This window comes from Zonotrichia albicollis, chromosome 6, assembly GCF_047830755.1.
Source record: "Zonotrichia albicollis isolate bZonAlb1 chromosome 6, bZonAlb1.hap1, whole genome shotgun sequence".
Lineage (NCBI taxonomy): Eukaryota > Metazoa > Chordata > Aves > Passeriformes > Passerellidae > Zonotrichia > Zonotrichia albicollis.
This window is the reverse complement of record NC_133824.1, coordinates 29,699,396-29,723,724: the sequence shown is the minus strand read 5'-3', so window position 1 is coordinate 29,723,724 and position 24,329 is coordinate 29,699,396. Positions and strand designations below refer to the sequence as shown.

Below are 24,329 nucleotides of genomic sequence, written 5' to 3'. Positions count from 1 at the left end.
TCTGCATCTGAAGAACCTACCCTAAAGCAATTGCATTCCTATTTTCACAAATGCTTGAATCTGTCTTTTTCAATTGCCCTGTTGGTGCAAGAAGGCTTGTATTCATGATAAAAAGAAAAGGATTTAGGCCACCTAAATTGCCTAAAAGACTGATGATTAATATTCCTAGAGGTTAGTCAAGCTTGCCAACTTTATATTACCTCCTTTAAAAGTTTCTCCAGGGGAGTTTTCTTTAATGAGCTGTAGAGTTTGTCCACTATACTGTTGATTTTAAATGTGTAAACTGAGCAAATGGCTGAAGAAAAAAACCCATCAGGGCTTTGGAAAATGTCATAGCCCTAGGCCAGAAGGTCAGCAATGTATATGTTAGCCAGAAATGAGTATCATTAGGCAAAAATGATACTCATGTATCATAAAATAAAACTGATGTAAACCTGTGATTGAAGACTTCCCAATAACGAAAAACCAAGGTATTACTGTGCTTTTCTTGACATATAAATATTGTCACCTTTTAAGGAGCTGGGTTACAGAGAAAAGCAATATGTGTTTAGATTTTTGCTCACAGAGGCTGTGAATTTGTCTCTTATCCCACTGTTGTATGAAAAATACATGTGTAGAGTCAGATGTTTCCTTTAACTTTGGTATATCCTAACACATAGAGAATAGCCCAGTTTCCACACTAGGCTCTGTAAATGTTTCAAAGTTTACACAAAAAGTTGCTTATTTTATGGAAGTAAGGTATTATAAGGTGAATCTTAGGTTGCCACGCTGCTCTCCAGAGGACCCAAACAGAGCTGGCAAGTGACCTGACCTCAGTAGCATCAAATAGCTCCTTTTTCACTATTAGAAGTGTCTGCTGATCATCTCCTCTAGTAGCAAAAAATTGTCTCTATCTTTTCTGCCACAAAGGGTAGAAACAAGTCAAGTACAACAGTTCTTTCAGTACTGTCAGGACCATTGCCTGGCTGTGCTTTGTACATAACGTTCCTACGCCAGCAGGAGTTTAGCTTCCAGTTTCACTGCTCCCTCTACTTAAGGAAAAGATGAACTGCTTGCACCAGGAGTCAGCTCACACACAGAGCCCGTTCCAGGAACATGCCTGGCCTCGGCACAAGCTGCAGAGAAGACTGACACCATCTCACTAATGCCCCCCCTCTCATTTTCCCTCTCTCTTTGCCTGTAGTTATTTTTAGATTTCACGGTTAAAGCTTGTCCCTTCTGGACACTTACACACACAGGACAGCACACATACACGCCGTAGATACAACTCAGATACGGGAGTGAGCCAACTGATCATCTTGTCCCACATCAAGCAACAAATTCCAATTTCTGATGACAAAATATCGTCCTTTAGGAGGATGCAAAGCCACATGGAATTTTCTGGCTCGCAAATTTGACTAGGAGGCTTTCAACGGACAGAGAAGACGGTTTGCACAGCAACTTCCTCTTTTCTGAAATTTCCTTCCATTTTGCAAGATCCTGCTGTCTTCCAGCATTTGCTTGCCTGACTCCCATGCCGACCGCCATAAATGCAGTGGTGGCTCAGCAAACGGCTGCTGGGTCAGTCCCCAGCAGCACTGCTGGCACTACGGAGGGGGCAGGAGGGGGCACAGGGGGAATTTATTCTGCCATTATAAGTCGCAACCAGCCCATTATCCACGTAAAGGAGAAGACATATGAAGAGCTTCACAAGAAGTGCCTGGAGAAAAACATTCTCTATGAAGATCCTGATTTCCCCCCAAATGAGTCGTCCCTTTTCTACAGCCAGAAAAGCCCTGTCAAGTTTGAATGGAAAAGACCACGTGTAAGTAACATGTTTGCTGATTGCCTTTTTCTGTAAATTCAAGTATACACCCTGAGCTTACTTTTTTGCAGAAATTGTGTGTTGGAGAGGCAGGTGGAATAAACTGGAAATATATTTCCTTAGAGCTCTCCTGGGCTCTAAAGATAACTAGCTAGGGCTGTGAAAGCTTAGACAATGTCTATATAATGACTAAAATACAATAAAACAGCAGCAACAAACGAGATGGAATGAAATGTTTAGAAGGAGATATGGGGAATTTCATTTTCTTTTTGCATGGTTTGCCTGGGATTTTCTTGTCTCAAAGTACAAAAGAAAAATTCTCCTCCTTCTGCAACAAGTTACTGGGTTTGCTGAGGCTTAATTTTTTTAACTACTTTGTTTCATTTAAACCTCTACTTCGGTATTCCGCCATTTTTCTCATGTGTGAAAATAAAAGGACGGGTTATGTTATCAAACAGCCTCTTAGTCACTTGTTCCCTGCATTGCTTGTCCCACTTACCATTAATGTGGGTATTCTAAGCATTTCTGTGGCAGGTTTTGGCCACCTCTTTTATATTTGCCATACTTCCCCTGTGCCCAAATCTGTGCTTCAGTGGCAAAGTCAGTGGTGATAGATAAAACTGACCACAGGAGTGTAACTGAATAGCAAAAGACCACGAGGTCTTGTGGGTGGCTCTTACAGACATGGAGGAAGGCCATGTGCTTCTGTCACAACAACTTGAGCAATGTGGAGGAATTGAAACAAGTCCCCCATCTGCTGTGCTGTGTGCACTTGTGCCCTGTCACTCCTTCATCATCACCACGGCTGCGTCAGCCTCTAGAAATGTGTGTGAATGACTTAAATGCAGCCCCAAGTCAGTCGTGTAAAGGAATAGGTTTTCCCTTTCTTCTCTTTCCCTGCAGAGGGAAGCAGTACAGCTGTACAGTGGATGAGTGCCAGCATCCTGCAGCAGACAGACGGCAAGTGTCATATTAGAAAGCATCAAAACAAAAGAAATTTACAATGTAACCTCAGACTTGTATGTAACTCTGCAGGCACAGATCAAACCTTTGCTACTGGAAAGGTTCAGACCAGGGTCTTAGTTCCAAAGACATTTCTTTAAGTCACTCATGAAAATGTAACTTTGGACTTACTATTCATGTAGCAGCCACAGGCTGGGGACCATGTAAGACTTAAAATACAAACTTCAAACCCAAATACTTAAAAGATAAACTTCAAACCCAAAGCTATCTGGGTTTTTTATTTACACAAACAGGAGTAATACTGGGCTAAAGAGTATATTACTAAGAGGTTAAAGCAATCATTGGAGCACCACATATAGTACATTGCACAGGCTGTGTTTTGTGATAGTCTGTAAAGATATGGACAATTTATGTTCCTGTTAAATTGCAATAGTTTTCCCACACACCCCCCACCCACCCACCCCCCCCTCCCCAAAGAAAGAAAATACTTTCGCTTATAAAATTTACTCTTATAAAGTGGTAATTTTAATAACTTTGAAATTCAGGTCAATAGTTGAATGAAACTTGATAATGTAGTCTAAAAGAAAAAAAATACCTCACAGTTCAGAATTCCTGAGAGAATGTCCTAATGTGACCAGTCTAGATCATTTCCCTGTGCCATTTTATGTGCCGCATACCTCCAGACACAGCAAATAAACAAGTGATCAGTGTGCTCTATGATCCCACTTAAAACAGAGGGCTGGGAAATACACAACGTATTCCTGACTCTCTGGCTTCCTGAATCACCTTAGTCACGTCACCTCATCAATTTGCATCAAAGCCCCTCTACCCAGAGGCCAGGTCCTCCTCTGACACCTCCCAAAATGCTTGTCCTCTGCGGCAGCGAGGGCAGCAAATGCACGAGGACTGGCCTTGTCCCTTACCCAGGGAAGGACAGGTGCTGTGCAGGGCAGCTGGCAGCCCTAGCATGGGGGCAGAAAAAAGGTATTTGTAATTCTACCCAGCTACTGACTGCCATGCCACGACTTGAATGCACAGAGAAGATCTCCTAATACTCAATTCAGACAAAAGCCAAGTGAGAGCCCTGAAAGTTCCCCTGAGGAAAGTCTGCAAGACCCAAGGATCCATTCTTCCAGTGTCTCTGTTCAGAGTATGCACACCATGGTTTAGATACATAGAGGGAAAATTAAATCCTCCTCTGTTAACACAAAATATTAAACTATTGGCTCACCCACAGCAGGTAAGAGAAGCCCAGAGAGCTGCTTACACCTACAATGGGTCACATCCAGCTCATTGACTGGCTGTGCCTCTCACAGCTATGCTGCCAGTGGGAATTTCTCGCAGCTGAGAGCAAGGATGAGGCTACTGATCTTTGAGAGCTGAGAAAGTCTGTGTTATAACATAACACAGAATATTGAGAGGTCCTGCTGCAGTCCTGTATGGATCTAGTGACACCAGGGTATTGATAGGAAGGCTCTGCTGTGACACTGTGCTTTCAAATGCACTATTGTATTCTCCTCACTCACAGCCAAGTCACAACATAACCACCACATTCAATGACTTCCCTATGATGATCCTCTCCATAGCCAGAAAATCACCAGGAAAAGCTTTTTTTCATAATGAATACAAATCAAATCAAGTCAACAAACTACTGGATTTTGCATGGAATGAAAATTAATCAGTCAGATCATCTACTGCACACATGTGAAGCTGTTTGAATTTAGTCATCACAAAATGTGTGCCTGTGCAGGTCATACCACAAAGCAAAGATGGAAGTTAGTGCTGCCAAGGCAGAACTTTCAGAAGAAGATAATTCAACTCAGAAGCTCTAAAAGCAGCTTGGTGTCTGACATTGAACTGTGCCTTGAAGTGCACAGCACAGACATTTAAAAGCATGGTCTAGACCACAAGAGACCAAGAGACAATGAGGCTACAAAAAAAAATTGTCTTAGGCTGAAAAAGATCCTTCCTCTGTTTGATAGGATCAGTTTAGGGAATTTACTTAGAATGTCATAGTTTATTAATGGCAGTTTTTAAAGGAATTAATGCCTTTTGCTGCAGCAGTATAAGCTGGCTGGCAGATTTCTTCCTGATAAGAAGAAAAGCCAATGAAAATGTAACAAAGGTCAAATGCCATTTTTAGTTGCATGCTGCCTCTGCATTTTCCAGGGCTCCCTTCCAACTGACTCGTAAGTAATCTCTTCCCAGAATGCAGCATGCACCACTACTAGGTTTCTCCTGGGATTCTTTGTTTTCTTTGCAATGAAGTTACAATCTGAATTGGATCAACCCAGTGCAACACAAAGCTCCTTTGGGTAGTACCAAGCCAGTCTGAGGCACTCAGATCAGAGGAGGCTCTTTTAAAAGATGAATCATTGCCTCAGTGAAGTGCAGCCTGTTGGGATTCTCTGTGATAACTTGACCTAAGAGATGAAGAGCAATCTCTTGCTCAGTCAGGAAGACTGGAAGGACAGACCTGCCACCTGGATCTTGACACCTGGATCTTGACACCTGGTCGTCTCGCTCTGCTGACTGAGTACCTCAGCCTTGATAGACCTTGATACCTTTCTCTGTAACTTCAGCTGTACTCAGCAAACTAGTGTAGCTGGAGATGAACTAAGGAAATACAAATTAAAATCATATCCACAGTGTGCTATACACACCTGGCCTGCATAAAGAAATGCAAGAAAAGCATTTCTGTCACAGCTAAACCAGGCCACATGACAATTGCATGATTCTTTCCTTTGCATTCCTTTACCAAGCATCCTACAAAACAAATGACCCCAAGATGCAATAAATGCCTCTGAGTAACACATTGCTGTACATTTAATATTTGGAAACAACGAGGTGGCACCTGTCTACTTTCAACTAAAGCACAGCATGCTGGATTTCAAAGCTAGTTACAATAGGAGCAAGATAGAGTCAAAATACAATAATAGAGTTGGAAAAAACACAAACCAAAAACCTTGCATGTCAGACTGGTTTTCAGCAGAGCATCACAGCAATATAAGGAAGAATATTTTCAAAAAGACAAGTGAGTGGAGAAAAGCATGAAGGCATCTCAAACATCTGTTTTGACAGAACAGGACCCCAACAGCTGACCAAGGCCCAAAATAACAGGACAATCCCACCATTCCTTCCCTCAAGGAAAGCAAAGTGCCTGCAGGGGTTGGTGGTGGAGAGGGTGGCAGAAGTTGGTCTCTCTGTCTGGCTATATGACTAATCCAAATACTTACATCAAAGCAACTCTTCAGATAACTGTGAAGTAGAAAAGAAGCGAGTTTAGCCAAGCAAACTGATGATATTAATAAGAAGTTTTAGACTATAGAGGTAGCATCAGCTGCCTGTGTATGCTGCCACACAAGCAATTGTCAATTGTTTGTTCTGTCTCCTTCCCACTCTTGTCCTAACATTTTTCAATAGACTGGGCTCTTCAACTATACTTTGTCTTCTTCCCAATTTGCAGCTGCTCAGACGGTGCTCCTCAGGTTGCAATATCTTTCTTTCCTTACCCTCATAAGACAAGTGTCCAGAAGTTCTGTCTTCTTATTCTTCTCCATACCAAGTATTTGAGTATGACAAATGGGATAAAGCAGGGACATTTTTCACTCTGTAGGAGAGGTTATAGCCACTACTTTCCTTGGTTTTCCTCTGTCTGGTTTTCCACAGTCTTTGTTCATTACAGAAAAGGGCTATGTAAGCCTGCAATTGTCCCACCTCACTTGCTGCATTTTGCCTTCCCTCCCTGCAGAAATGTCTTTATTATTTATGCATGTATAGCATCTTGTACCCACTCTGTTGTAGTATACATACAGACAAACCCAATACATTGTGCAATGTGCAGAATGAAAGGAGACCTTTCTGTCCTTGGAGACAGATTATATCTGTACACATTTTTGAATGCAGCATTGTCAATTAAATACTAAAACATGAGGGAAAGAACAAAATCTCTTAACCAGCAACTGATTATTTCTTGTTATTAAACATCTGATCCTCTAATTTTAAGAAGGAGCAATGCTGGGGTTCATTCCCAATGAAACGCATTCTTCAACCCTTTCAATGCCCCAACATGCCAGTTACTACAAATTGGACATAAGATCATTTTAAAATAATTTAGTCTGGTCACCTGATGGTTTTTTCATCTACTTTTTCTCCTGCTCCCTCCAATGTTTTGTTTTTTCATAATTGCACAGAAAAAAATATTTTCCCCAATTCTTCTCCTTTCAGTGGGTTTTCACATTTCAGTATAGAGGGAGCACCCCAGGCCCAGTATTAGACCCTGCAGTTGCATGGAGAAAGCTCTGACTGGAGTCTGGAACATCCAGATTCAAAACATTTTCATAGTGAAACTCTGCAGATGACAACTGTGAGAGAGGTTTTGATACCACAAGCTACCCTATAGGAAAATGTTCTAAAACTGACTTTACTTCTGCACTAAACAGGCATCATTATGGACACTTTCTGCTCATCCATCTGTTTCTGTTTTGCAGGAAATCTGTGAGAATCCACGGTTTATTATTGGTGGAGCCAACAGAACAGATATCTGCCAAGGAGAATTAGGTATTAAATTTGTACTTCAATTGCAATTTTTAAAGTCTACATCATGGTTCATCTCTCCATTAATTTTCTTTCATTTCTAAGGTGATATCTGAAATCCTCTGTCTCAGTGATTCCTTTGCTCTGTAGCAAATTGTTGACATCTGCTTAGTAGCAATCTAGGCAAGAACTTTTAGTGAAAGATTCACATGCCACAGGGAATTCTTAATGCAGGTATCTGTGTTTATCAGATTTTAGGCTTTTTCCAAATTACATGGAATATCATCTATTTAGCCTGTGTGTACCCAGTCATGAACAATGCCCATGAGCATTTCTAGAGCACAAAAAGATAAAGTGCTAAAGTACTGCAAAACACAGACAATCATACTCCACTGAGAATTAACATGTCATTTGCAATATCTCAGGTTTTCCTTTTCTAGTTGTTCTCTCACTTCATTTTGTCTGCTGCTTCTGCTCATTTACAGGTAACTGCTGGTTTCTGGCTGCCATTGCTTGCCTGACACTGAATAAAAAACTACTCTGTAGAGTCATTCCTCATGACCAGTCCTTTATACAAAACTATGCTGGAATCTTTCACTTCCAGGTGAGTCGCTCCGTCTAGTGGTGAGCATATGCATTTACCCAAAGCTCAGCTCTTTGCATGTTCTTCTCTTTCCCGACCCTTTGGAATACAGAGTGACAGAAGGGAGGAAAAGGGATTGAATTGCCTCACCCCAAACTGTTCCATCAGGGCAGTCACAGCAGGGCCAGCCAATAAAAGCGATTAGGGAGCATTAACCCAGCAAGGAAGCATTTGCAGATTGCAGTGTCCTGGTGCAAGGAGTAGCAACAGGAGCCTGCTCCTGCCTCACTGCTCAGATGCAACACTGCAGCCAGACGGACACACGGGCACTTGGCAAGAGCAGCTGCTTTTAGGCACACAAATAGCTGGTCAAAACAAGTTCTTGAAGAACTTCTTATTCGGAAAAGATTGACTGCTTTCCGCATTTCCTTTGGTTCTCTTAAGGAGCTTTTTGCCCAGAGGAATTCAATACAGCTGCCTCCTTCACAGTAGCCATCAGTTTTGGCCACATTAGGAAGTGTATTTCCATATTTCCCCTCTCTCAGCCTGACTTTTCAGCCAAGTTTCCTCTCCCTGCACCAAGCCGATCCAGTTGTTGTTTTTTTTTTGGTTTTTTTCTGTTTGCCTTTGAGCAGTTCTGGCGCTATGGAGACTGGGTGGATGTCGTCATCGATGACTGCTTACCCACCTACAACAACCAGCTGGTCTTCACCAAGTCCTCCCAGCGCAACGAGTTCTGGAGCGCCCTCCTGGAAAAGGCCTATGCAAAGTAAAGCGAACGGCGGGACTGTGCCGGGCTCCCCAGCGCCGCTCCCTCTGCTGGGGCGGTGCTTGCACCCTGCATACAGCGTTTAGAGGCACACAGAGAATATACCTGAATATACCAATGCCTTTTCCCGTGCCTTGGAGCCGGAGATGGGTTAAAGTGTATTTTCTAAGAAGTTTTGCTACCCATTCAGAAGTCTAAATTTGATTTTCAGCATATCTTTCTTTTTTTTTCCCCTATGTGTGCAGGTGGCATGTTTTAGAAGTTCTAAATTGTGAGTTACCAGACAGATGGGTTGTGGGGTTTTAGTATGTGTGCTTACAGAGCTGTAGTTATACACACAAGTTGGATATGAATACATAGGCAGGTATCTATACCTGTGTAAAATACCTCTTTTTATCTCTTTTCAAGACTCCATGGATCATATGAAGCTTTGAAGGGAGGAAACACCACTGAAGCCATGGAGGATTTCACTGGAGGAGTCACAGAGTTCTACGAGATAAAGGATGCCCCTAAAGATATCTATAAAATCATGAAACATGCCATTGACAGAGGATCCCTCATGGCCAGTTCCATTGATGTGAGTCCATATGAACTTTGCAGATAAGAAATGACAGAGGAGAGAGACCTCTCCATTCGTAACCAAATATATACCACCTTTGGAACTGCTTGGTTTGGGCCACATAAAAAACATCCATTTCTAGGAGATGGAGTAATCCTTCCTAGACACCAGCCATTAGCAAACAGTGAGTACCAAAAGGGAAATAAACAGAAGTAGAACATGGAGGTGGAAAGAACAGGTACAATCAGCAAAATCAGTACCCCTTCCCCCTCAAGACCCTAAGCCAATGAAATAGGTTAGTATGAGATGCTGCAACTCTGTTAAGACACAAATCTTCATGTCAAAGATCTTAAGTGTGCCGATTAACATCTTATTGTCCACATGGCTTCAGACTATCTTCACTTATTGTGGTGAAAAAAATTTAGAAAAAAGAAATTCAAAAGTTAAAAAATTAGTACTTTATGGAGTACCATATTTCAGTAAAGGTGGGAGAACAGTGCTATTGACCACTGTAGATAAGCATGGACATAATGAGGGAAAAGAGAAGTAATCTGGACTATCTTTTACCATTCATCTTCCTCCATGATACTTTTCTCCCATTCTCTGTGCCAGGATGACCTAGGCTTTTCTTATGGATCAGCTCCTCGGAGCAACATTGGGGAACTGATTGCTCGCATGGTGAAGAATCAAGAAAATGCGCAGATGACTCAGTCCACTGTAGACTACCAGGGCATTGAGGAGAGGCCAGCCTGGGTATGTCTTCTAAGCAGTTCACTTCAGAATGCTTTTATCTACAAACTGTTAGAAAAACATATAACCTATGTTTTTTAATCCTTCTTTGGTTTTGCAGAATAGCACTAATGAGATGTTCTTATGGATGCTGTTTGATGTGTATGTTGAAAGACTTAAATGCTTTCCAGCACAGTGACTGATACTAGGGGGCTTCACTGATACTGAGGCATTAAAGGGCTGTTGGCTTGTGACACAGGCTTATAATTTGCAGAACAAGAAATTTATTAGTGAATTTTATCAAGTCTCTTGCTTGAATAGGGTGGAGAGTATGAAAAAATTAAATACTAGAATAGAACAAGATAGAGGGATGTTAAAATCCTCTAAGAAAAAAATCCCATACTGGACAACTTAGAAGCTTTCAAATCTGTAGAGGGACACTTTGCTGCCTTCTCTGTGTCAGGCACCTGTCATACCTTGCCCTTTAAGGAGCTGCATTTCCATGACAATAAAATCACATCTCTTGTTTTACAGGCGTGTAGGGAAGGGTGGAGAAAAACAAAACAAAACCAAAGAAAAATCCTCCACAATTACATCACTCAAAACTTTTGGTTGTGCAAACTTTCTTCTGCATTTGCAGCTGAAATAGCTGATTTTTTTTCTCTTCTGGCATCCATATTTAGCTCTTCCTAAAAGGCTGAAATGGTGTCATTCTTTGGGAAAGACCAGTATGACTATCTTGTTTTGCAAGCATGGCTGCCCAAACCTCCCATGTCTGGGGGGAGTATTTCCTCCTCAGTGACTGTCTGCTAAAAGAAGATTGCAAAACTCTTTCTACACTTGTTGCTCCAGCAGGTGTTGTGCTGCTGGTTATTACATATTCCTGAACCATCACCAGGGAAAAAAATCAGGGCTCTCAATGGAAAGAGGCAGATGAAACACTTCCAAAACCTGGACTTTGAGAAGTTGTCCAGGTCAGCAGAAGTTCATGTTCTTAAATAGAAAGAAGAGAAAAGGGTTCTAACAAGTGATAATGGCAACAACTAGAGAAGAAATGAAGAAAAAAGGAAATAGGTGTGAGGTTATAGTATGAAAACAGAATCAAGGGAAAAGAAACCAAATAGATGCTGAAGTGAAATAATGGAAAACAATTGCAACATCCAGGAAATATTTGGATGAGATCCTCCCTGTGCAAGCTGAGAACATTTCAGGACCCAGCCCTGCCTTTTTCATGCCATTAGATGTGTCAAGAAGGGGTGGCAGAGTTACTGACAGGACTTTGCAGGCATCTCTCAGCAACAGACATAAAGAAGGAGGAGAAGTTTTGCTCCTGGTCCACGTGCACGTGGCAGGGTCTACCCCTCTTACCAATACTGGAGATCTCTTGTACAAGAACAGCAGGCTGTGTGCATCTGCCATCCTGCTGCCAATTCCAGAGCTCACAGATACACAAGTAAAAATCCATCAGACACATTAAAAGCTGATGACTAAGACAGCAAATATATTTACACCTGAGCAACACAGCTATGCCCGTCCTGAAAGTTAGATGCAATAAGATAGTGTCAGTTAGCAGTCACAGTGTATTAAACAGGTTGTTTAAATGTCATTGTGATAAGATAGCAGCCATGTGGAAAGATGAAAGTATTCTAGGTGTTGATTTGCTTTAATTTTTAACAAGTTCACGTGTAGTAACCTTACAGAGCCATACAAGAACATACCATCCTAGAAAAGGCTGAACAGTCCTTCTAAAAGAAAAAACTAGTTATTTGATAAGCATGCTATATCCTGCCATGTTCCAAGTGCAAAAAGCAATAGTCTACACAAAAGGGGAAAAAAGGGGAAAAGACACCAGAAAATGTCCTTTCCAATTGATATTATCAACTTTTTCCATTTTTAGTTCATACTTCACTCCTTTCTAACTATCAGCATGAATTCTATGGGCGCTTAGCTTGACTGCTTTGACAAACACAAAGAGGAGAACAAGGCAAAAAATCCAGAGAGCCGAATGGTGTCTCCCTCCCTGTGAAAGCCCTGGGTGGCAGCACCTGCCCTCGAGCAAGCAGCTGAGCTTTTTGTGAGTCGCACGGGTGTTTCTCTCTGTCCGACAGACCATAATGCCGATGCAGTACGAGACACGGATGTCCTGCGGACTCGTCAAGGGGCACGCCTACTCCGTGACGGCCGTGGAAGAGGTACGTGCCCCGCTCCCCCCTCCAGCTGTGCGCAGCTGCAGCCGCTGCTGGCCTGGCCCTACGCACGGCAGCAAAGCCATGAGAGGCATGAAAAGCGAAACAAATTATGAGCCAAGGAAACAAAACTATATTCAAATAAGTCAAAGTCTTGTGGACAAAGAAACCTATCCAAGTTTTGGCTCCCTTGGGCAACACCCAGTTGGGCAAAGGTGGCCACATGCAGCCACCTCCTGGTCTTACAGCCTTCCCACAGCCACGCCAAGATCAGGCTGGGGTGTGGCCCAGAAAAGCACCATCACTGAAAGGTGTGGTGACAGGCTGAACATTTCCTTTTGAACCAACTCTCAGTCTATTCTTGTTGCCTTCTTTTTTCAATTAGACAGTATTTAAAGGGGAAAAAATACGTCTGGTAAGGCTGAGAAACCCCTGGGGCCAGGTGGAATGGAATGGAGCCTGGAGTGACAAGTGAGTAAAACAGAGCTTCACATGATTTGAAAAAGAAGTTGCAGCTTTATTTGCCTTTATGCAGTTTTTGCATAATCCTAATATTCAGTGATGAGGTGTCTCAATTGTCTTTGAATTTTGAAGTTCATTGAGTGCTTAGCTGAAGCTGTAAAAAAGAAAAGAACACCTAATAAGATGTTAAGAGAGGCTTTAATAAATGGAAATTAGGTTATGAAAGAAATTAATGAAGCAAGATGTCAGTGTTTTCCTTAAAGGAATTTCAATAGGTACACCAGCATTGATAGTCTGCAAACACCTTTTTCTTCAAGCTAAGTAAAATTAACACAGTTCAGCAGATGTTTGAGAGCTAATAAGAGGAATTCTAAGAGGAAGGCTGAGAGAAATAGAACAATTGCTTCTTTTGTTGGGCATATAGAGAAGAGAATAGCATTGAGAACAAGTTGTTGCAAGGCTTACAAAGGAAAAATTATGTGGAGAAAGAAAGATGACTCTTGATTTTTCACTCTATGAGCCGAAAGTGTAGAAACTTTAATGAAAACTGTATTGCAAAGCCTAAGCTAACTTGCTTACTCCTTTGAAGGTCAGAGGTGTGGGACTCTGTTAACGAAGAAGAGAAAATCCGCCTGCAGCACAAGGTTGTGGAGGATGGGGAGTTCTGGTGAGAGCCTCAGTTTCTCTAGCAAATATGCAATCATAGCAAAAATGAATGCCACCGCACTACTACCAATCTACTAAAACCATTGCAGTGATCTCTGCTCCCCTTCATATTCCGAATAAGCCCTGCTCTGTGATCCTCTCATTTTCCCACCAGAGATTATTCAGTGCCATCAGCACAGTCTTTCTAATTATGCTACACTTCCACAAGCTCTCCATCACCCTTCCTACTTACTGTCCTGTCAGCTCAGTTTCCCTGAGTTTGGAGCTGTACCTGTGGTAACTCACCAACCAGCAGACCAAGAGCATTTGGAAAACATGGCACTCCCATTGCAAACTTGTCCCAGTACTGACAGTGCTATTGGGCACCATCTTCCACCTCCCCAGGGTCTTTCAGACAACTGCCAACCATGGAAATGCATTTGGTTTCAATTTCCCCTCAATTCCTCCAGGATATCATTTCAAGATTTCATGAGGCACTTCACAAAGCTTGAGATCTGTAACCTCACACCTGATGCTCTGGAAGTGGATAAATTCCAGACCTGGACCGTGTCAGTTAATGAAGGACGCTGGGTGAGAGGCTGCTCAGCTGGAGGCTGCCGCAATTATCCAGGTGAGCAAAGGGTCTTTAGGAATACAGCCTCTTTGATGGGGACTAGGTTAGATCCCAAAGGCTAAGTCATACCACAACCTGGTTAGTGTTCAGCCATAGGAAAAGCCTTGCTTTCTCAGTGGACAAGGCATGAAATTGGTTGCTGGACATCTTCTGTCACTATGCTGTAACAAAACATGGTAAGCCCAAAAGGCAGCCCTGGCAAAGATAAATCATTGTTCAAGTACTTCACAGTGCCCCAAGTAAAAGGGATGAATTTCACCCTAACAGTTAGAATTCACTTGGAAATTCACTTTTGTGGATTAGGGATAGCTTTAGGGACTTAGGAGGTTTATCAGATAACAGTTCTCCATATATCCTCTTTTGCAATGCAGTTGTTAGAATTAAGTAACAGCCATAATATGTAAAAAAACCCCATGTATATCTTAGCCCCTTTCCCTCAGGAGCCATAGGCAGGGAACGTAAAAGTTCTCTTTGATCATGAGCATCATTAGAAGACTGAAGCTTTACATGTTTTCTTTGGGTTGCTGATGGGATTTCACAGATACATTTTGGACCAATCCCCAGTATCGCTTGAAGCTTCTGGAGGAAGATGATGATCCTGAGGATGAAGAGGTTATCTGCAGCTTCCTTGTCGCACTCATGCAGAAAAACAGGAGGAAAGAGCGCAAGCTGGGAGCCAACCTCTACACCATTGGCTTTGCCATCTATGAGGTAACAGCTCTAGATTTTGTGGTCACAAATCCTGACAGTATGTATTTACCAAGAGAGTCGCTGAATCATTCAAGCTGATTACATCAATTGCAATTTTTGCTTTGCAAGGGAGTCAGAAAATCTGAAAGAGAGGAAGAAATTAAACTCTTCCTAGCTCCTCGTACAACAGCAATGTCAGGGTTTACCCATCTATTAAGTAAGACACTTTTTAGGTTTTTATAGTGACCTAATGCCAGATTTTAGTATATTCTTTCACATATATTTTTCAATCTCCCTTTTGTCCTTTCTGAAACTAAGCATTTCACTGGCAGAAGAGTGTGGAAAAGGAAACAGACATCCAAGGCTCACACATAGCAATTAACCTCTGTCCCTGCTATTGACTTGATGAAAAAGTCAATTTACTCAGTCCCTTGCACAAACATATTTGGTTCAGATTTTGGTTCATGATTTCATGTAGAAGTCAAGAAACTTAGAAAGGAAGAGGGAAAGTGCTTATCTGACTAAGGGCATTTTAATTACTATGTCCTCAGAACTTTAGTTGAATACCCTTCTGTGTGACCTATAAACATGTAGTCTCCCTTTGCAGCTCTGACTGTTTCTTCTCTCTGTTTCTCCCTAAGGTGCCCAAAGAGGTATGCGCAGAACGGAGCCAGATTGACATCTTGGTGTATACCCACAGCTAGTGTTACTGTAGTGCCTGGCAGTAACTCAGCAGGAGACTGTCCAGTCAAGTTTATTTTCAGGGATGTAACAGCAGTAGAACTGCTAACCTTTTTGCTTTGAGTGTTTATTAGTAATATTTTGTGAGTAATTTTTAGTTCCTTCTCACTCGCATCCCATTTTCAATTGGACCCTTTCATCAATGCTTCTTTTCTCTTCTGTGGTGGCCTGGCCATCACTTGCACAGTTGGTCAGAGATCCGGGAAGCAGTGCCTGTGAGGGCTTAGCCTCTGCACTCCATGCAGAACCACCCTAAGCCACTTGCATTTGCTCCTAAACGTAATACAAATGGCCTACATTCTGCAGTCACAGAGTTTTCTCTGTAGTCTTAGAATGGTTTAGAAAATTATGGTATTTTCAGACATTGAAGAAAGCTTATCAAAAGTACACAGATTACATTTTTTCTGAGTCTGACAGTAGCTGAATCATCGGCATCAGAAGTTTTGCTAACGAGCTCATCTGAAGGCTGTTACCTGGAAAACATAAGGATGACAGTCTGAATGTTGTCTTTGCCAACTATCTTACAGATGGTTATTTCTGCAAAAAACAGCCCGCAAGTGTGTTAAGTCCACAATTCTTGGCTTAATTTTCATATTTGAACTAATGCAATGTTTGATTATCACATTTGTTTAGAAGATACAGAATTCATGTTTTGTCTAGACAAGGACATGTTTATGCTGAAAGCACCTTCACTTTACCATTCTGCATGTAGGAGTTTGCTTACACTATTCCTTGCCGTGCACCCTCCAAGGAAAGTGGCTGAGCTTTGGTTACACACAACCCAGCATCTAGAAAAAGAGTGAGATACAAGTGCCTACACAGCAGAAGCCAGCCACACAATCTGCAGGTGGGCCCTGGAGCAGCCCTCAGAAGCCAACTAGACACAGTCAGTGGCAACTCAAAGGTGACAGACTCTGTACCTGCCACCAGCTACCACCAGTCCTCAGCTCCCTGCTTGCTAAGCTGCCCCTTCCTGTGTTTTCTGTCCCAGCCGTGCACTGCCCGCACGGCAACCCACCTGGGCAATGGGCAAGACTTCCTTGAAGACAAATGGACTCATTTGTTCTGCAGATGCATGGTACTAAGCACCACTTGCAGAAGGATTTTTTCCTCTACAATGCCTCCAAAGCTAGAAGTAAGACCTACATAAACATGCGAGAAATCTCTGAGCGCTTCCGGTTACCTCCCAGCGAGTACGTCATCATCCCATCGACATATGACCCCCACCAGGAGGGAGAATTCATCCTCAGGGTCTTCTCAGAGAAAAGAAGTCTTTCAGAGTAAGTTGCAGAGCCATTTATTTGGCCATATAGGTGGAGTGACGTCACTAGTCAGCTACAGTCATGCTATCAGTTTGCTACACCCTGCTTTTTATCTTGTTAACCTCATTAGAAACTCCAAGCTGCAAACTAATTTCCACAAGCTTACTTTATAGATTAACAAGAACCTGCTTTGAATTGTCCTTGGAGAAACTTGCTGCTTGCAGGATATCCTTTGCAAACTAACCATTAGGCATTTACTAAGGCCAAAGAACTTCTGTTTTACTTCCAGTTCGCTGTTATAAAGGCTCTTTACAGGAGTAGGCCAGGTGGAAGCTGTCCTGGAAAAGGTACTTGGGATGATCAGCTCAAACTGGGAAAAAGCTGCTCCTAAAGCCTGCAGCTGTAATGCTGGAAGCCAGCCCACGCCACGGGCTGCTTGAAAAGTTTGAGTGGCTGCTTAAAAACCACCTAAAGAAACAAGCAACTTTGGGAACAGTCACTTTCCTGATTTATTTATTTTCTGCTTTCTATTTAGGGAGGTTGAAAACATGATTGAGGCAGAACGTCCATTGGTAAGTACTGTCCTGGTCCTCTTTTGTGTACAGGAGTAGAGAGGAGAGGAACATGATACCTAGGGAAACCGACAGCAGGAAATCATTTGCAGCTACATGACAGAACCTTTACCAAATTCTCATCTTTTTTCTCATTAAGATACTTCTGCTGACACTTGATTTATATATGCTACTTTCTCAACTTTATTCACACCAAAACGCTTTTGCAGATTTGAAATCTGGTCTTCGCATAGAGAAGCTGGATGCTAAGCACTGATTTTGTCTCCATCAATGGAGATTATCCATTTACCAAGGGAGGCCTAGCTCTGTGCCCTGAGATACTTTCTTTGTGAAATTCGTGTCTCATCTAATAAAGAAAAAACTACCTTATTTTGAAGTACCTGCTTTCTGAAAAGGGATCCTAAGAGCACTCTGATTCAAAATAACATCCAAGGCAAATTCTAACTCTTCCCTCTGGAGATTTTTACACATCTTTGTGGAAATATACTATAGCAAACAATACAATAAGTATTGGAAAAAAAAAATCAGAGCAAATGCTGTTGCACAGAATTGAGCACCATCAAAATTTGCTCAGAAATGTTCCCCTTCTGTTTGCTGTCATAGTGAAAAACAACTGTCCAGATGTGAGGGAATTAAATTGTCACTTCAGATATCGTTGATCTATGGGCATAGAAATTCAATCTCCCTGACACTAGCAGGTTGGGAAAACGAAAAGGAATACCCAGAACTAAAGAGATTTTATTCAAGCAGACAAAGCCCCAGATGAGATGAGACACAGTTTTATTATGGTTTCAGCAATGTGTTTCCTTCAGTATGCCATTTCTTGGTGGGTGCATGTTCCCTCATTTTTAGTGATTTGAAAGCTCTATAAATATAGGAAATGGGAAAAATTGTATGAGTATAGGAACTGGAAAAATAAACATGAGAAAGGGGGGAAAAAAAGTTTGCCTTCAGTGCTGCATAATCTGATCAAGCACTTTTTAATTTTGTCTCTTCACACAGAAGAAAAAGGGCAAGGTAGGTACCTGTGCAATGTGCTAAGTGCCAGCAAGGCAAAAAGCATGTGCAATGCATGAGCAGGGACAGAGTTCCCTGCTATTATCATTTTCTCTGTCTGGAAACTGACCTGGTTAATGAAGGGCGCTGGATACGAGGCCATCTGCATGCAACAAAGATTTTGTCTTCCTACTTGAGATTCTAATGAAACAGCATTAGCATCATATACCCCCCTCACTCAAAGGGGGGGTGAAAGGGTAACAAACTATTCAGCTCAGTCCTCTGGGTTGCTCAAACTGTTCCTCCTCCCTGCCTCTCCAGAGGCAACCTGACACCCCTTGCTACTGAAAAGCACCCCTTCTCCAGACGTGCCCTCACACTTGCTCTCCACCAGCTAGTGCAGCGGCCATTCCTCTTTCCTGAAGTTTCTGCTCACCAAAGTCTTGCATTCTATTTTTGATTTGACACAACACATTTTGGACCTTGAAAATGTAAGCAGATATTTTAATCCCAAGAGAGGCTGATTGTGATTAATACTCTAGAGTAACACATTCATATCATGTAGCAGTTTTTTCCTTGTTTCAAATGCACCAAAGCAGAACAATTGCAAATGGCTGCTTACTGCTGAGTGCTTCAAGTGTCACCACAGATAAAGAACATATGCTTCACATAACTAACAAACTCCTACACAAATAACTCCTTTTCTGGGTACTATGTACATTTGGTTTGTTTTCTGTGCTACTGTCCTTGAGGGGCAAGTTCATCAGTTTGTGAGATAAGACTCTGGGAGACTTATTTTGCTTACAAACAAGGGGAAGAACCCCACAAAAACAAAAACAAAAAAAAAACACCAAACAAACCAAAAAACCCCCCAAAAACCCAAACCCAAAAACCAACTAAAACACCAAAACCAAAAGAAAACCACACAAAGAAACCCCAAACAAAAACAACAAACCAAACAGATTCAATAACTGTCTTTCAAGAGCAGGAGTTGTTGCTGCATGTATTTCCACAGAATGCTTGTAACCAAATATTTTCCTTTCCACTATTTCTCCTGTAATTTCCACCTCTCTTTTGCTCTCTTCTTCTTCTTCTAGCCTATCATCTTCGTTTCTGACAGAGCAAACAGCAATAAGGAGCTGACAGCAGATGAAAATGCTGGCAAAGATGGTGAAAAAACCCAAGCAGATAAGAAAAAGGTTTCTGCAGCAAGGGGCAGAGGGGGAGAATAGGGCTTGGTCTGGCTAGCATGAAAGAGTGGCTGAGGAGAACACAAGAATGGGGCAGAGGTGTCCTGAGATACTAAACAGCTTCTCTTCAAATCTTTACATGACTCTCATCTGGTTTATGTGGATCTAATGAGCACGAGCACAGAGAGACTGTCCCTTCAGCAATTTAACAGCTCTACAGGAGGATTGAGTTGCTTGAAAAATCTCCTGGTTGCTCTCTCACACAAGAATCCTGGTTGTGAGAGATTCCTTTCCCACATTCAGCTCAGCCCCGCTCGGCCCCCTGAGGTGGTACTGCTTTAGAAGGGCGCATGCACAAACTGCACCCAAGGGGCTGCAGAAGCTCCTGGCAATGACCACAGCCTCTTCTGCTACAAACACACACCTCTGTCCTAGTCCTTGTTGGCCAGAGGATAAAGGACAGGTAAACCCAGGAGCTCCAGCACCCCTCTCTTGTCCCTCGCTACCAGGGAGGAGGAAAACAGAGTAGCAAATTCAGAATTTCTTCCTGCAGGTGGGTGAGACACAACACATCTAACAGCCAGATCCCACATCCAGGCTTGTGGCATCTGGGGGCATGGCTGGAGCATCTGCTTACAAGGAGGGTGCTGCATGACTGCTAGAGCATGCAGGGGGTGAAGTGAAAACCAATCTAAACTTTCCTCTGCATTTAGACAAAGGAAAGCAAGAAATAAGCCAAGAAATCCACTTTGTTACCTATAGCTTTCATTTCCCTTTTCAGTATCAGCTTCAGAGTTCAGGGTTGCATTTTCCATGTGACTGAGAAAGCCTCATGTTCCTTGTTTTCCTCTGTCTCATATGCTATTTATCTTCAGCAAGGGCCCCTGCCCCTCATCATAAAGAGCTCTCACATGGTCATGTATTGCCTATAGAGCAGCTGTGAGGCAGATACTGTGTCCCTGCCCATGGCAGGGGGGCTTGAACAAGATAATCTTTAAGGTCTCTTTCAATCAAAACCATTCTTTGAATCTCCGATAAGCCTCTTCTGCTCCAAACTTCTCTTTGGCAATATTTTGGAACAAAAATTTAGAAGATAACTACTAGTGTTATTTAGGCTCCCTCAAATAGAAGAGAAAACAATGGGATGAAGTTAAATACTTGGCAGTTTTAAGGAAGAGAATTAACAAAAACATAGGGAAAGAAGTGGGAGGACAACCCGTTCCTCCAAAGGCCTCCAGATTCACTAAGATGATCCCTCATACAAGGGTAAATGAGCCATCCAGGCCCTTTTTCTTTTCCACTGGGCTCAGGATGTATCTCTTCTTTGCTTGCCTCTTTTCAGCATTCTTCAACAAAAGGTCATGAGGAGAGTGAAGAGCAAAAACAGTTCAGGAACATTTTCCGACAGATTGCAGGGGATGTGAGTATGCAATCAATCCCTGTCTCTGCCCTCAAAGCAGCCTGGCCACAACAGCCCCTAAATCAACTATTCCATAGATAAAAAACATTGAATATCAAAATTTCCTTTGCATTTCCTCCCATCAAATTCTCTTTGTGGTTTTGAGATAAGTAAAATCAAATAAGAACCCCATTAAGTACGCAGCTATCCTCATATGTATGTATAAACTATTCTCACTGTGGCTGAGGGAGTCTTATTAAATCCAGCTTTTTTTCTCCTATCTCCTACAAGAAGCTGTTTTGCACAGCAAATATAAACAAGTTAGAAATGAATGCCCTCTGGTATATGCTTAACAAGGGAAGTTAAAGATAAAAACAGATCAAAGAACTGCATAAATCAAATGGCTGCATATGGGATACAGGAATTTTCTGATTTTACTATTTTACTTATAGACTGGCTTGAAACTACCAGTCATTCTTCTAGTTGTAGTTTAATGAGCACTGTATGGTAACTTCAGGTCTACCTTGTACCTAAGCCTCAGGAAAGGGCTGGACTAATGTTCACATGAAGTAGAATGCCCTCTGGTTTAAAACATGTATGTGTCTAATTGGAAAGTGACCAAAGTCTTATAGCATATTCAGCCATAAAATTGTTTTTCATAAAGAATTCTTTAACTAATGATATTCTCACCACATTTCCAACAGGACATGGAGATCAATGCTGAGGAACTTAGGAATGTTCTCAATAATGTCGTAAAAAAACGTGAGTTTGAGCATGTTTTTTACTAACCCTGGACAAAGAAATCTGTGACAGAGCACAACTCCCCTCCCCGAATTTCTAAAAATTATTGATGTTTTCAAACTCAGAAATTTCCTAGTTACATTTCCATGGACAATGCATCTGAGACTTTCACAAGCTGAACTTTTCACAGAGATTATCTCTACAGGTTGTTAGTACTGATAATGTAGAAATGAGCAGATGCATTCATTGGAATTACCACTGGGACAATAATGCAATTCTCACAGTCTGCAAATGCCCTTTAAAAAATTTCTAGTGGAGAGGCAAACATTTCTCCCTGTTTAGCAAACTTTAACCAACAGACCCTGGACTTCCTTAGTAATTTAGGAATTAGTTTAGAGTTTTTCAGAGTTTTTTATTGTATGTAACAAATCAAGAAAAATAAATCTAATTCACAGGCAGTAACATTACTGAGAGTCTTTTCAGATTTCTCTACCACTCATTTCTTACTGGACAAAGGAAGTAGGTTTGGCTTTTACTTTGATTAGAGTTACACTTGAGAGGAAAATAATTTGCTGATTTGCATGATTTGTATTCACCTGGGACCATTTGTTTCAGATAAGGACCTAAGGTCAGAAGGGTTTGAATTGGAATCCTGCCGCAGCATGATTGCTTTAATGGATGTATCCTTTCCTGGTGAAAAGGGACTGCTTGAAACCACTTGAGTTCACCACTTCTCACCACCATACCACTTAGTAAGCCAGGGAAACAAAACAGCAAATTGTATTCTGTGGTCAAATAAAAAAGCACTCCTGGTTTGGCACATCTTAATTCCAGTCATCTCAATGTTAATATAATTAGCAGAGAAAGATGTCTCCAAAAAGAAAACTACAGAATAAATCAGTCAGTATGACATTCTTCTTTAGGTATCAGACATTGGCCACATTAGGTACTAAAGCATGATTTTTTCAATATTATATTTGAAATAAAGTCAACATAACTATAGATCTTGCCAAGAAATTTACTATATTTATCTCTTTAAGTTTGTACTGTAGCACATATTCTACTGGACTCACCTTGCAATGCAGGCAGAGCTTGTCTGGAACAAGTGCAATAAAACACACTATAAGATGCCATGTGGTTACCTCTGCTACAACCACCCTAGGCTTTCCAGTTTGAGATAACACAATTTTCAGAGAATGTAAGTGCATTCAAATATAACAGAACAAAAGTGTAACTACAACCCACAGCCATAATGGTTGGAGCCTAAACACATTTTTGAGAAGAGCTTTAGTCAACATTTTGCTTATTTCTTAATTCATTTTAAGCAAGGCAGAAAGAGATCCATGCTAGAGTAAAGCTCAGTTGTCTTAAAAAGCATTAGGTGAGCTTCACATTTGGAGGTATTTCAGAGGATCCCACTAAAGCATCCTACTCATGCACTTTTAGAATAATTCCAGAGGCAAAGCTGTGTCCTGTACGAGAAGTTTGCTTCTACACAAAGTAGAAATAGTACTTCACACTCCTGAAGCACCATGTTATACACAAAAACCAAAACGTTTACAAATGTTTTACTGCAAAGGTGAATCAACTCTTTATGCTGAGGAGATCTCCAACCCAGTTTTACATTCATCATTTTACCAGTAATTGCAGACTTAATTAATTTTATCCTAAAAGCATTGTGGGTTTTTTACCTGAATGTTTTCATCACAGACAGATGGCTCAGGGAAGATAAACTTTGATGAATTTCGACATCTCTGGGACAAGATTAAAAGCTGGCAGGTATTGCTGATATCTTCACAGCTCCTCTTCACAGCTTCTGCAGTGCAAGTGTTCTACAGAAAAACTAGAACTCTCCACATATGTTCCATCAAGAAGAAAAGCTAAAAAATAATTGTGAATTAGCTTCAAAAATGAAAAGTAATGTCTCTCCTCATCCTACTTCACAGCCTAAGCAAATAGCCTGAATATCCCATGTACAGCCTTGCCCCATGAGAGTAGCACAGAGGCATACAAATTAAAGGAGGAGAATGATGGGAACTAGAATCAGGCCTCAATAATAGCTTAATTAGGGCAATCAAGAGGGAGGATTACCAGCATAAGCTCAAGTCAAACAAGGAGAGTCTCAAGGGGAGAGTTTTTTTTCTTCCCAGAAATTGGATATAAATTATTTTGCTTTGCAACTGAGAGGAAACAGTTATTATATATATTGCTAGCAATGGCAATATAAGGCACATGGCAAAGCCTCCAAGTGCCTGAGGCACACACCCCACATCCACTCAGAGAGTGCATTCAAGAGCAGTACAAGTTTTTATTACTGTTTTCTGTGGGTTCTTTTTCCAGAAAATTTTCAAGCGCTATGACACAGATCATTCAGGAACCATTAACAGCTACGAGATGCGCAACGCAGTCAACGATGCAGGTACTGTCCCTTGTGCAGCGCCCACAGCTCAAGAAACTTGGTTTTGTTTTGGTGCATCACAGGGTGAGATCACTGAACACTGTGCTGCCTTTTAAAGACAGATCGTAGAGAAACTAGCAAATATTTTTTTCCCCCAACAGAGCTTCTCAAATATCCAAATGGCAAGACTTGTATATCTTGCCAGCCAAATAGATCTCTTCAGCTCCTCTTTAATCCAGTGAGTGATGCTTTGCTGCCTTAAGGATGTCCTACTCAGGGTGCTGCTATTCAGGGAGACCAGGGAGTGCTGAAGGCATTTACTCTCATTTAAGCTCTGGATTCTATACATTTGTCTAAGTAAAAACAAAGAACAGTGGAAAACCTTCAACCTAAGTGTACAGGCCCTGAAACTGGGATGGAGCAGGTCTATGTCCAAGTGTGCATTACAGGCAATTGGGTGGGCATTTCTT

The 24,329-nt window shown here is 41.6% G+C and overlaps 1 protein-coding gene across 3 annotated transcripts in view; it reads left to right on the top strand.

Moving 5' to 3' along the window:
• Nucleotides 1-1,169: 1,169 nt before the first annotated feature.
• CAPN3 (calpain 3) overlaps nt 1,170-24,329 on the top strand; it is a 30,111-nt gene continuing 6,951 nt past the window's right edge. The window contains exons 1-21 of one of the 3 annotated variants that reach the window (XM_005479996.4): nt 1,170-1,804; nt 7,258-7,327; nt 7,789-7,907; nt 8,522-8,655; nt 9,064-9,232; nt 9,827-9,967; nt 12,052-12,135; nt 12,515-12,600; nt 13,181-13,258; nt 13,707-13,867; nt 14,412-14,581; nt 15,202-15,213; nt 16,373-16,581; nt 17,099-17,135; nt 18,138-18,152; nt 19,229-19,330; nt 20,664-20,741; nt 21,425-21,482; nt 22,077-22,141; nt 23,172-23,240; nt 23,802-23,880. In XM_005479996.4, coding sequence (XP_005480053.1) covers nt 1,514-1,804; nt 7,258-7,327; nt 7,789-7,907; nt 8,522-8,655; nt 9,064-9,232; nt 9,827-9,967; nt 12,052-12,135; nt 12,515-12,600; nt 13,181-13,258; nt 13,707-13,867; nt 14,412-14,581; nt 15,202-15,213; nt 16,373-16,581; nt 17,099-17,135; nt 18,138-18,152; nt 19,229-19,330; nt 20,664-20,741; nt 21,425-21,482; nt 22,077-22,141; nt 23,172-23,240; nt 23,802-23,880 — 2,227 coding nt within the window. In that variant the 5' untranslated portion in view covers nt 1,170-1,513. The remainder of the gene's footprint in view (nt 1,805-7,257; nt 7,328-7,788; nt 7,908-8,521; nt 8,656-9,063; nt 9,233-9,826; nt 9,968-12,051; nt 12,136-12,514; nt 12,601-13,180; nt 13,259-13,706; nt 13,868-14,411; nt 14,582-15,201; nt 15,214-16,372; nt 16,582-17,098; nt 17,136-18,137; nt 18,153-19,228; nt 19,331-20,663; nt 20,742-21,424; nt 21,483-22,076; nt 22,142-23,171; nt 23,241-23,801; nt 23,881-24,329) is intronic. The other 2 variants (XM_026794057.2, XM_026794061.2) reach the window with 2 other exon arrangements.